Below are 13,717 nucleotides of genomic sequence, written 5' to 3' on the forward strand. Positions count from 1 at the left end.
CCACAGTTGCCAAATTACACCGACACCGAACAGCTCTGTAATGGAGTGATAATGCTTTCATTAGGAAACCTGAAATTTTCATTCTTGAGATAAATGAGGAAATGAATTTCATAACTACAAAGTAGCAGGAAGTTTTAAAATCGCCAAGTGAGCAATATGTACAGTATCATCACATGTGTGTGTATATTTGTGTAAGAAAGGTTGTTAAAATTCTCCGTAACACTGGAAGACACTTTTCGCCTGCATGTGCTCATGAGTGCATGGGTGGGTGCCAGTGAAGACAGCTGATGTTGCAATTCTTCCGCTATAGCTCTCAGCATTTTTATCTTTTGAGACAGGGTTTCACTATATAGCCTTGGATAGCCTGGAACTGCTGTGTAGACCAGGCTGTACTTAAATTTACAGAGACTCTCACATCTCTGCTTCCCAAAGTGCTGGGATTAGAGGCATGCACCATCATGCCAGCTTTGCTTTTTGTATAATCTCACCAGTGGCTGCTGCTGATCCCACCACCTGCCTAGACTGGGGTTAGTTACACTGCCACATGCAGCATTGTGTGTGGATAAGAATCTGCGTTGCAGCCCAGAGGATATTTTGGAATACTTTGTTGGACTATTCTGCTTGCTCTAACACTGAGACTTACACTATAAAAACCCTTTCTTTAAATAAAACCTTGGAAATAACTAAGTTATCAAAATGCTAAAGAATTTGTCCTCTCACTACACCCCATCTGGAACAAATGTGTTGATGTGTTGATTTCATCTGTTTATGTGTCCCTGTCCCTCACATCATGAAGTTTCTCACGTCAGGGCTGCACGAACTCTCTCTAGTCCAGGGCCAAGTATGTCCGGAACATTATACACAATAAGCACATTTAATTAAAGCAACGAGAGACAGAGACTAAACAGAAATATTTTAGTTAGTTATGACAGGCTCACCAATTTATTAAGTGAGTTTGTGAAGTTTGTATGAGAAATAGTGAAAGAGACGCCATTCATGAGTGAAAAGAAAGTAGACTCTGAAGTAGAAAAGAGATGGTATGCATATATGTATTCATGTATATATGTGCACATGTGTATATATATATATATATATATATATATATATATATATATATATATATGTATATATGCATACGTATATGTGGCAGATGATGGTACAGGCCATGAGAGTGCTAGAGAGCCATGCAGAAAACTTTGTAGGAAAGATGATGCTTCACTCAATATTTCTAAACACTGTTCTAAACACATTTACAGACGGAACACTTGACTATTAGCATCTATCACTCTAGGTCCTGAGAGCTTAACGGGCAAACATGTTAAAGACTTCTGCCTCATGTAAGTCTTCTCCACTCTTTAACAAATGCCCTATTTAAGAAACTTTAAAGGCCGTATTATTTATCTCAGCTCATGCTTTCGGAGGTGTCAGTTGATCATGGAGGGGAGAGAATAAAAGAACAGGATTGGAAAATGGCAGCCAGGAAGGAGCATAAAGAAGAGCAGGGGTGTGTGGAGAGATGGCTCATCAGATGAGAACACTTGTTGCTCTTCCAGAGGATCCAGGTTGGATTCCCAGCACCCACAACCAGCTTATGACTATGCCTAACTCCAGTCCCAAGGGAGCCAATACCCTCTTCTGACCTCTGCTGGCACCAAGTACACACACGGATTTACATGGAAGCAAAACATTTATACATAACATTAATAAAAAACTTTAAAAATTTAAAAAAGGGCTAGAGAGATGGCTCAGAGGTTAAGAGGTTCTGAGTTCAAATCCCAACAACCACATGGTAGCTCACAACCATCTGTAACGGGATCTGATGCCCTCTTCTTGTGTGTCTGAAGACAGCTATAGTGCACTTATATATAAATTTATATAAATATATTTTTTTTTAAAAAAATTTAAAAAGAAAGAAAGAAAGGCTGGCAAGGGATGCAGCCCAAGTGCATATTCCACGAACACTCTTCTTTCAGTTAGGGTCCACTCGTTCACACCTGTTCACAACTCTCAAGAGCCATTGTTCCTTGACACATGAGGTGACCGGCTCTCTCCAGCATGCACTCCACTCCAGCATTGCTTTCCTGTAGTTCCAAAAGCAACAACTATGACCCGAAGCCGAAATCAAACTTCTCTCATTTAGGCTGAAGAATCGGGTGTCCTGGGATATTGAAAAGCTGACAACTGAAGTGCAATTTCCCTTTCTTTTTTACTTTCCAATTTTGGGTTTTACTCTAGAAGATGCAATTTTTAATTGAGATAATTTTGAAATCTTCCATGGGAAGAAGGGGAAACTTACTTAAGATCTAAGAGTTCAGGCCATAGTGGTGCCTTTAATCCCAGCACTTGGTAGGCAGAGGCAGGTGGATCTCTGTGTGTGAGGACAGCCTGGTTTACCTAGTGTGTTCCAAAATAGCCAAGGTTATATAGAAAGACCTTGTCTCAAAAAATAAAAATAAACACCTAAGACTGTGGTGAGACACACATTGGGGGCAATCTGTGTGGCATTTCTAGAGAAGATTATTTGAAAGGGAAAGGCCCATCCTGAATACGGGCTGGGGTCTTAGATTGAGTAAAGAGAGGGAAAGAAAAAAAAACTGAGCCCATGCACCAGCATTCAGCTTTCTCTGCTTTCTGGTCCACGTTGATCTGAACGGTCTCATGCTTCTGCCTCCACAGCCATAAGCAGCTCTGGCCACCAGGCCTTTCCACCATATTGGGCTATAGACCTTTAAACTGTGAGCCAAGATAAATTCTGCCTTCATTAAGTTGTTTCTTGCCAGGTCCTCAGCTACAGCAATGAGGAAAGGAAATGTACAGACAGTGACTCGGAGAGCCTCCTCTCGCTCAGTGCTCCCTCTCCTACCAGTGCTTCCAAACATCTACCAGAGAGTTCTGGAATATTCCATGGTACACCTCAACTCTTATGCCCCAAATTGAAACTATCAGGTCACTAAATGTCATCTATGAGACTTCAATTCCCAAAGACAACTATCATAGTGTAATTTTTAGGTCACTGGAAAGCAATCTCAGATAGTACTTTAGTGATTATATTATGTTAAATTCCTACCTGTGAGGCTAGGCATATGGCTTAGCAGTTAAGAACACTCATTGCTCTTACAAAGGACCCAGGTTAGATTTCAGCACCCTCATGATGGTTTACAATAACCCACAATCCCAGTTCCAAGGAACGCAACAGGCACACATGAATGTGGTACACACATATATATGCAGGCAAAACGTTCAAACTCAAGGTAAATAAATCTGAAAGTATTTTTAAATCCTACCTGCGTGTTTCAGCTTCTTTGTCTTTCCTCATTTGTATCAGATGTTTTTTGGCTTTGATAAACTTTCTAATCTTTTCGTCTTCCTCCTCTTGCTGCTGCTGTTCTACAGCTCGGATGATGTTTTTGTCACGCATATTGTCCTTAAGGAAACAAGTAGTATTGTCACTAAAATGCCTTTCAATATCTCTACCAAGAGCCTGTCGAGTGGTCACGGCTCCTCACCTAGTTATTTCTCTTCTAACAATTTATTTCAAAGAAATAATCAGAAGTTTTAATACATGCTCATGTTAAGGTTTATTTACATTAATAAGAAAAATATTCAAAGTAATCTATCAGTATTCAGTAAGACAGAAATGGTTAAGTAAACTGTAATCTCAATGATGTGAGATTTTAGCACATTATCTTTTTAGAAAACAGAAATTACTGACTTCCTAAACACCCTTCATGCAGACGCTCAGGGACATTGTTCAGCAAGAGGGAGAGTAAAGAAGAAACAGAAGACATCAGAGCCAGGGTCAGAGGTATGGCCCTAGAGAGCGATGAGACAAGCCCCAGAATGACAGGAGCCCCAAAGGAGAAGAGGTGAGGGTCCTCCAGAGATAAGTTCTAAAAAAAGCAACATAGGTGACTGTTTATTAGTCAGTCAAATATTGAAAGTTGGCATCAATATACATTTGTCAGAATTTAGTGAATGTATGAAAAAAACCCAAGTAATCAAAATAAAAATTTTAAAAGATCAAATATAAAGTCATTAAATAAATGAAAATCAAGGTAGAAAAGTAACCATTTGTAGTGGTGGGCACAGTGATGCTGCTCTGTGATCTGTGTGGTTAGGGGAGAACTAAGGCAGGAGAATCACAAATTTGAGGTCAGTCAGGGTTGCATAGCAAGATCCTGTCTGAAAACAAAACGAAAATGAACATCCACTAATGAAGGAGCCATGGTACAGAACTCAGATCTGCAGAATATTCACACCGTCCGCGGCAGAAGAGTAGGGAGAGCTGTGTACCACAGAGAACCAGACCCTCTACGCCCGAAACTAATAAACAGTCACACTGCTATCATGTGGAACGTAATTATTGAAAACTACATATAGGGACTGGCAAGATGGCTCAAGGAGGCAGGGTAGCTGAGCCTGCAGATCCTGAGTCCTCGGGCCTCATGTGGTAGGAGGCAGCTCTGGGAAGCAAAGGGGCCGAGCAATGAAGCACCTTTCCTTCTCCAAGCTCTCGGTGCTTGATGTATTAACTTTGCAGCACAAATATTACTTTGAAAAATTCTGGGGCTGGAGAGATGACTCGGTAGTTAAAAGCACTGGCTGCTCTTCCAGAGGATCCAGGTTCAGTTCCCAGCACCCACATGGTGGTTCACAACCATCTGTAACTCCAGTTCCAGGGGATCCAACACCTTCTTTTGGGTCCCTGCAAGCACAACACACATGCAGTGCACAGATATACATGCAGGCAAAACACCCATACACATAAAAATACAGTTTTTAAAAATGTTGGAGACAAATAAAAATCATGCAATCAAATAAATTATGACATCCGTAAGCTGTCAAAGCAGAAACTATACATAAATCACTCCATTCATTCCTAACAATTTTTGTTTTAAGGAAATTCATTTTGTATAGAAAACTTACTATTTTCTTTTCCACACGAGATCACACCCACACACAGCTATACTGACTAGGATCAGCCCGCAGTGTGGCTTCTCCGGGGACACAGCTTTCTGGATGCTTGTTTCCCACCCCAACATGTCATGAGTCACGCATCTGACTGTGCGACTGCTTGTCTGTGGCATGCAAAACTTACAAAAAACAGTTTCCTGTTTGCATCTATCTCTTCCTTCTTCTTGCTTAGTTTTTTTTTCACCTCTATTTCATACAGCAAATTCTGCCGCTTTATCTCCTCAGCATCTTTTTCTTCACTTTTCTTCCTGGTTTCTTCTTCCTCCTCATGTTCCTTTATTCTAAAGCAAAAACACAAGTGTGACCAAGAGTGAGGCAAAAAAAAAAAAAGGTCATACCTTAGGAAGAAGACAGGTAGTGGCAGTGACAGAAACGATCTGAACGCCCCAGGCTGCCCACATTTGCTGGGCTTCGAGCCCATTTTGTTCCTTGACCAAAAGGAGACTGACCGCAGGCTGTGGAGGAGTCTGTGGGCTCCAGCGCAGAGGCTGGTGGTGCAGAAGGCACAGCTAAGGCTGGTTACTCCTCCATAGCCATGGGCCACTACGGTTGTTATTCCGCCTGTAGCTCCCGGATAGTTGGCCTACTGGGTGGTAAGCTCCAAACTTGCCAACTCTCGTGGCTCCTGGAGTTCTTCAGGGATACCTGGAGGCCGGCATCACAGCACAGCCCTGGTCAGGAAGGTTCTTCACCCCTTCTACTCACCCCAGAAGCTCTCAGCAGCAGTTCCTAGCACATTCTGACTCCCTGGGGCTCCTCAGCTGGCAGGCACCCCTGAGCACACTGCAAGCCTCCTCAAGTCCCAGGACTCTACCTCCTCTAATTGTTTTTCCTTCTGAACAGGTGGCTCGGGAAAAGTCAACAATGTAAAGAGGCTAAAGAACGAGCTGCTCTTTCATAGGCATGCAAGGAAGCCAACATTTCTCCCCCGCAGCAGGGGGAGAAAAACTCCCTCCTGCTAGGACACAGATGGCCACACAGGGAAGTGGGCTGAGAAATTTGGCACAGACACAAAGTAACGGAGCTTAGACGTTAGAGTGCTGTCTCCAGGAGGAACTCAAGAAACCTAGGAGTGCACTGGTCCTTTTAAGTTCAGGACAGAACAACAAGATACAAAATGTTGCAGCTCTAGGGCTGGAGAGATGAGCTCAGTAGTTAATTAAGATCAGTTGTGGGTCAGGCCCCTAACTCCCTGGAACTTCAGGTAACTATAGCTTCTGGCGCCCTCTTCTGGGCTTTATGGGAATACACCATGTGGCTTATTCACACAGACTCACAAACATATACATAAACAAATACAGGGTTTGTTTGTTTGTTTTTGGTCAATTTGACAGTCAAGATTTACCATCACCAATACCAAAACATTCTTGTGATGTAGTCAGCTCTAGATGGTTATTTAAAAGCTGCCCAGTGTACTGGGTTGAAAAGACTCATGAAGAAGGTGGTGTGGATGACTAATGTCTTGCTCTAAACCTGAGAGTTGAAAACCAGATACAAATGTTTCTATTTATTTATTGAACTGGCAGACCAGAAATTTCCATCGACATTCTAAATTTGCATTAAGTCAAATTATCCAAATAAGGTAAAAATCTTTACTGACAGGTAATTTAAAATGTAATTGTTATAAAACCCACCAGTCAGTGACAACATCACTCCTTTTCACTGCTACAGCAAATGTTACCCTCACATTCATGCTTTCTGCCCAAAGACTGAACCAGGCAGTGGACACAGAGACATGATCCTCTTCCAGATTGGCTAGCGCGTTCTAAAGCAACTCTGCTGTGCTCTGCACACGGCACCACGACGGCTCACAGCCCAAGAGTGTTAAGGAAGGTTCACATTCTGACTGTCCCAAGTTGTGCTTATGGAGATCTAATTTTTCTCAAGCTCACACATAGTCTGAATAGTCCTATCAAAGCAATGGAGAGGCTGGGCATGGTAATACTTGCCTTTAATTCAGCATGTAGAAACAGAGGAAAAGGCAGAGGCAGAAAATTAGAGGCAGGAGGATCTCTGTGATTTAAGGTCAGCCAGGGCTACCTTATCTCAAAGATAGATTATATTTTAGATTAGACAGACAGACAGACAGATGGATTTTTATCACAGCAAGAAAGTTTGGGTCTTACAGGATAACCCAGCAAGCTTCAGTGCTGGGCTAATCCCATAACCATCTTAACATTCTGTGTGTGCAAAGCCAAATCCATCACCTTTGTCTTCTAAGTGGATCCTTGTGGTCTCATTTTGGTGAACACTGCCATCTTTGCAGTTGCCTGTGCTGGAGGCCTGAGTCCCTCTGTAGTCCTTAGCCCCTTATTCAATTATCTAATCACTATTGAAGTCCTACCTCAATGATGAAACAGCCATAAAGGAACTTAGAGTTAGGGACTGCAACTAAACACTGTGATATGTCATAACGGAAGCAAGGAGACAGCCAGGCAATGGTGGTGCACACGCTTTTAATTCCAGCACTTGGGAGGCAGAGGTAAGTGGATGTCTGTGAGTTCGAGGCTAGCCTACTCTACAAAGTGAGTTCAGATTACACAAAGGAAAGTCCTTTCTTGAAAAAAACAAAACAAAAAAGTGGGGGGAGGGGAAGAAAAGAGACCAAGAAAAAGTTAGCAACGGAGTAATACAGACCTCTCTAGACTGAGCTGTACACCAAGAGTCTCAAGGCCTCTCTAGAAGGTAAGACCACAGCTAAAGAACAGACAAGTAAATTCTGGAGAGTTAAATAGTTTGTGAGAAGTACTGAAGCCAGAGAGCTCTTAGCAGGTACTCAAGGCCCTGGAAGGCAGGGCCTATGTCAGGGTAATGAGGAAATGGGCAACGGCGGGAGAGAGCTCGGGATAAGAGCAAGTCAGACTCCACAGGGCCAAGTCCACCTCACTATAAATGACTAGAAAGCAACTGCAGCACCCAAACTAGCAGAATAATTCGACTGATTCTCATTTTAATGGACTATCATAGATGCTGAATAGCAAAGGGAACAGGGAGTAAGAGAGTGGGCTCAACTGAAAGCTGGTACAATAATCCATGCAACAGACAGGAGCATCTGGGCCCAAGAGGATGGCTATAGACTCAAAACTTCTTTTGGAGTAAAACAAATGACCGCGGCTTTCTTGTAGATTTGTTGTGGAACATAAAGGAGACAAAGGCTCAAGGGACCGTGGCTTGAAGGGGGGGGGGTAATGGTGCTGCTGGGCAGTCCCCTGCAGTGGTAGGGAATCCATAATCATCTTTGAGGTACCTATGAGACCCCGTAATGGAATGCTCTTGGAGGCAGCTGGGTATGGAAAAACGAGAACTCAAAGGAGTGGTCGAGCTCTCTAAGATGGATACAACCACTTTGGCTTTCTTCGCTCTTTCTACCCTTTTCATAAAGGAACTTAACCAGGGGAGAGGGCAGCAGAGCCAAGAGGATGCAAACACAGTCAGTCAATAGATAAATAAATAAGGGTCTTACTATGTAGCCTTGGCTGGCCTGGAACTCTCTCTGTAGATCAGGCTGGACTCAAACTCAGATCCTACTGTCTCTGCCTTCCAAGTACTAGGGATCAAAGGTGTGTGCCACCAAGCCCAGCAGTAAAATTTCCTTAAACAAGGTCTATAAAGTTCTGCCTACAGAAATTAACTACCTGTAGAAGGAATGAGAAACACATATTGTCATAGATACTTGGCTGTCTGAGTAGGTGTCTTTAATTTCTTGGTTAAAAGTCACTCTACTTGGGGAACTGTGTCTCCACGGTTCCTTATGTGCCTCATCTTCAGGATGCTAGTGTGAGGCAGACTCTTGTGCAAGACACAGCTCCAAAACTAGACTGGCCTGCATCTGGTGCCTGGGCACTGTTTACAACGTTGGTATACGTCATACTTTTCCAGGGGTGGGACCAGAAGCTTAACAACTGATTGCTGAGTACCTCAAAGTATAGTGGTTTAGAACCACAAACACTTCTATCTGTGCGTTCCTGACCGGCAGGGTGAGGAGGGGCTTAGACACCTCTGAAGACATTGCAGTCCAGCCGTCAGCTGGGGCTGTAGTGGGGTCAAGGCTTCCCTGAGGCTAGAAAACCCACTGTCACACACTTGCAGCTTTCTGCCACCTGCCCCTTCTCATAGTATCTTGCAAGATGGAAGTCAGGTTCCCCAGTAAGCTCTCTAAGGGATAAGCAGGGAAGAAGCCTGGTATCTTTAATATCCTAATCTAAAATGTCACAGCCAATCTGTCACATTCTGATCAGTGGCCATGAGCTAATATATGTAGCCTGTCCTCCAGACAGTAGAAACAAATTAGGCTCTATCCTTTGAAGAAAAGCTAAAGAACATGAAGACACGTTTTACACCTCACAAGGCAATCCCTGGGTAGTACCTGGTAATACGTTTTTAAATATTTATTTTATGGTATGAGTGTTCTGTGTTGGCTTCCCTGGAACAGGATCTACAGATGGTTGTGAGCAAACATGAGGGCACTGGGAATCAAACCCAGCCAGCTCTTAACAACTTAGTGGGCACGTGTACATATGTGTGTGTACCTGTGTGGTGAATGCAGAGTTGTGCACTTGTGAAGGTCAGAGGGCAAGTTTGTGGACTTAGCGCTTTCCTTCCAGGGACTGTCAGGCTTGGGTGGCAGATGCCTTTCCCCACGGAGCCATCTCAGTGGTCTTTGCTCTGGTTTTTGAGCTAGGGTCTTGGTATGTAGACCAGACTGACCTCCAATTCTTGATTTCTCTGCTGCAGCCTTCCCAATGCTACCAGTGTATATCAATGGTCACGAATGTATCAGAACAGTCTTCTCTAATAGTGAGTTTTAGGTTTTTTTTGTTGTTGTTTTGTTTTTTGTTTTAGCACCCATTAATTTCAAAATCAGAGGAAAAGCTCTATCCATTATGAGAAGGACACACGAGCTCCCTGATGTATACATACTGTTTCAGATGATCTTTGGCAAGAGCTATTCTTTCTCTGCGCTGTCTTTCTACTTTCTCTTTGTCTTCTTTAAGTGCATTTTCATCGTTGAGTTTCACTTGTTCATCCCATTTTTTGTCTGATTTTACTGTATTCTTTTTGTACTGAATCTGGACATCACGCTCTTTCATAACTCTACTGAGAAGAAGTCCTGACTACAAAAAAATCACACCATTTTAAGAAAATGATGTATAACTATATCAAGAAAACTGTTAAATATGCATGTCAAATATACTTTATACATATACATATATAAATAGAAGAGAAGCCAGATAGTACATGGAAGTGCTTCACTCTCTCTGTCTGGTAAAACTGGTACTGCTTTGCCTTTTCGATGGCCTTCTTTCTTTCTCCTTGTTTGTATATTTCTTCCTCCAGATCAAGAATTTGTCTTTCAGCCTCAATCTCTTCATCACGCTTTTGCTTGGCTTTAAGTTTCTGTTCTTTCATTCCCTGTGAAAAGACAAAATAAACTTTCTCTCTCTCTCTCTCTCTCTCTCTCTTTCAGTCTTGGGGATCAAATCCAGGGCCTTGTGGTCAAACCCCAACACAAAAGCAATCTTTTGGGGTTCTTTTTTTTGGTTTAATTAACCCATAAGTTAATATCAGTTCATAATCACTTAAATCTCTTTATAAATTTTTATTGTTTGCATAATTCATTAGTAAACATGAACATATACCTTGAATTAATCTTTAAATAGTGTTTAGTTCATTAGTTAGTTAGTTTACATGCATGGCTGTTCTGCCTGTATGTGTGTCTATGTGTCACGTGCTTGCCTGGAGCCAGAGGAGGTCAGAAGAGGCTGTTGGGTGCCCTGGGACTGTAGTTACAGAACATTGTGAACTGCCATGTGTGTGCTGAAAACCAACCCCAGATCTTCTGGAAGAACAGTCAGTGCTCTTAAACACTTAACCATCTCTTCAGCACTAAACTAATTTTTAATTTCATTTTTAGATGAGTAGTATATGTACATGATCCAAAACTATTAATGGGGTATATAATGAATCTCTCTCCAATCCTAAGACTTAACTAAGATCCAAACTTTTCAATTGACCAGTCACTGCTGGGTCTACTTGTAACTCCAGCTACTCTGAAGCAAAGGCAAGAGGATCACTGAGTCTGCGTTTGAGCTTGAGGTGGTTTGAACAGGAATGGCACACAAAGGCTCATGTATTTGAATGGCCCGCAGGGAGTGGCACTATTGGGGAGTATAGTCTTGTTGGAGGAAGTGTGTTACCATGGGGATGGGCTTTGAGGTCTCATAATCTCAAGCTACACCCAATGTGACACACAGTCTCCTTCTGCTGGCTGTAGATCCAGATGTAGACTCTCAGTTCCTTCTCCAGCACATCTGCCTACAAGATGCCATGTTTCCCACTATGATGATAATGGACTAAACCTCTGAAATGTGAGCCAGCCCCAGCTATATATTTTCCTTTATAAGAGTTGGCATGGTCATAGAGTCTCTCCACAGAAGAGAAACCCTAAGGTAGAAGTCACCGTGGACAGTATAAGGAAATCTCAAAAACACAAAATAACCTTGTCTTTTAGAATAGTAGTTCAGAATATATACTGAGAGGAAATACTTTCAAATATAGACATCTTATTTTCAACGGGATATCAGAGAGTTTGGGCTAGCCTTAAGCTTACTGCATGGTCAAAGATGACCTTGAACTTTTTAAAAATATTTATTTATTTAATTTATATGAGTACACTGTAGCTGTCTTCAGACACACCAGAAAGGGGCATCAGATCCATTACAGATGGTTGTGAGCCACCATGTGGTTGCTGGGAGTTGAACTCGGGACCTCTGGAAGAGTAGTCAGTGCTCTTAACCGCTGAGCCACCTCTCCATTCTGACCTTGAATTTTTGTTTTCCATTTTCCTTTTGCCATCTCCAAATGTTGGGATTATAGGTATGGACCGCCATGCCTGGCTTTCACTGGCATTACAGACTGAGTCCAGGGCTCCATGCAAGCTAAGCCTACACTCTATCAGCTGCTCTACATTCCTAGCCCTGTTTTTGTTACTGTTGTTTTGTTTTTTGATGCAAGGTCTTGATATGTTGACCAGGCTGGCCTTGAACTCACTAGGTAGTCCAGGTTGGTCTTGGCCCCAAGGTCTCTCTGGGCTTCATAAGTATTTGGATTATAAGGATATACCACCACACTTACCTTCAGAATATGTTTTTAAAGTTCTCCAAATTCAATACAAGGGGAAAAAAATCTAATCATGAAAATTTGAAGAGGTAGAAAGCAAGTTGATCAAAAGATGTTTAGCCAACAATCTAGTTTCCTTTCCATTTCTGTGATTAAAAACACTTTGGCCAAAAGCAGCTTGGGTGAGGAAAGGGTTTATTTGGTTTGTACTTTAAAGTCGCACCCCATCGTTGAGGGAAGTTATAACAGGAACTCAAAGTAGGAACCTGAAACAGATGTGGAGGAACCCCAATCGCTGGCTCACCCTCTGGCTTGTTCAGGCTCAAGTGCAGAGACCATGCTTCCTTCTACAGCCCAGGACCACCTGCCTAGGGATGGTGCCACATACAGTAGGCTGGGCCTTCCCACATCAACTTTTAGCCAGGATGATCCTTAGACATGCTCACAGACCAACCTGATGGGGACAATTACTCAGCTGAGACCCTTTCAGGTGATTCTAGGCCACGTCACATTGAGAGTTAATGCTAACCAGGGCAGCTGGTGAGAAAGCACTGCTACCAAGACCGGCAACAGGAGTTAGATTCTGAGAACCCACATGGTGAAGAGAGAGCAGATTCCCATGAGGTGTCCTCTGACCTCATGTGTGCATGATACATGGATGTACAATAAATATTGTATTTAAAATATTTAACATTTGTGATTAGGAAAATTCAAATTCAAGCCATATGGAAAAATTCACACCCATTAGAATGATGTAATGAGAAAGACTAACCATACTAACTATTGATGAGAACACAAAAGCAACAGGACTCATCCTGCTGGTCAGAGGGGGGAGACATAAAATCACAATTGCTTTGTGAAACAGTTTGGAAATTCCTTACAAAGTTAATTTTTAAAATATTTATATTTTCGTGTGTGTGTGTGTGTGTGTGTGTGTGTGTGTGTGTGTGTGTGTGTATGTGTACATGTGTGCAGGTGTCTCAAGAGGCCAGAATAGGTTGTCTTATCTCCTGGAGTTGGTGTTTCAGGTGATTGTGAGCTGCTCAATGTGAGTGCTGAAAACTGAATGCAAATCCTCTGAAAGAGCTATGAGCACTGTTGAGTCATCTCTCCAGTCACCTTTTAACCCACTTACAGAGTTGTATATACAGTGGTTACAATTTCACTATACATATTCATATTAAAATATCTACTTAAGAGAGATGGGAATATATGTCCACATATGATATGAATGTTCACAGCAACTATATTTATAGAAGTCAAAAGATAGAGACAACCCAGGAGTCAGCATTTGGTTGATGTCATACCATCGATGAGCAGTTAAGCTGTAGTGTACCAAACACTGGACTATTGCTCAGTAATAAAAGAGTGTATATGACTCTCAAAAGGGGAGAATCAAACCTGTAATAATAAACTGTAGTGACGACCTACTCATTTCTAAGGAGGAGTGACAAAGAGCTAAACTTTTAGGTGATGAGTATGTTCTTAATCTTAACTATAAAGATGGTTTTGGGGGAATGTACATGTCAAAATTTAACAAAATGTTTGCCTCAATGAGTCATTTATAGTATTTTAAATATATTTAGATCTTAATATATATAAAGATCTTAAAAATATGTGTCAT

At 42.0% G+C, this 13,717-nt stretch overlaps 1 protein-coding gene across 2 annotated transcripts in view; it reads right to left on the reverse strand.

The window, feature by feature from the left end:
* Positions 1-13,717, reverse strand: part of CFAP210 (cilia and flagella associated protein 210) — a gene marked incomplete at both ends in the record, with an annotated part of 33,082 nt that overhangs the window by 14,952 nt on the left and 4,413 nt on the right. Inside the window, 4 exons of one of the 2 annotated variants that reach the window (XM_080928186.1) lie at positions 3,285-3,424; positions 5,099-5,255; positions 9,895-10,088; positions 10,213-10,386. In XM_080928186.1, coding sequence (XP_080784312.1) covers positions 3,285-3,424; positions 5,099-5,255; positions 9,895-10,088; positions 10,213-10,386 — 665 coding nt within the window. Of the gene's footprint in view, positions 1-3,284; positions 3,425-4,651; positions 4,706-5,098; positions 5,256-9,894; positions 10,089-10,212; positions 10,387-13,717 lie in introns of those variants that run through there. The other variant, XM_080928187.1, reaches the window with a different exon arrangement.

The sequence above is a fragment of the Micromys minutus genome (assembly GCF_963924665.1).
Source record: "Micromys minutus genome assembly, chromosome: 13".
Classification (NCBI taxonomy): domain Eukaryota; kingdom Metazoa; phylum Chordata; class Mammalia; order Rodentia; family Muridae; genus Micromys; species Micromys minutus.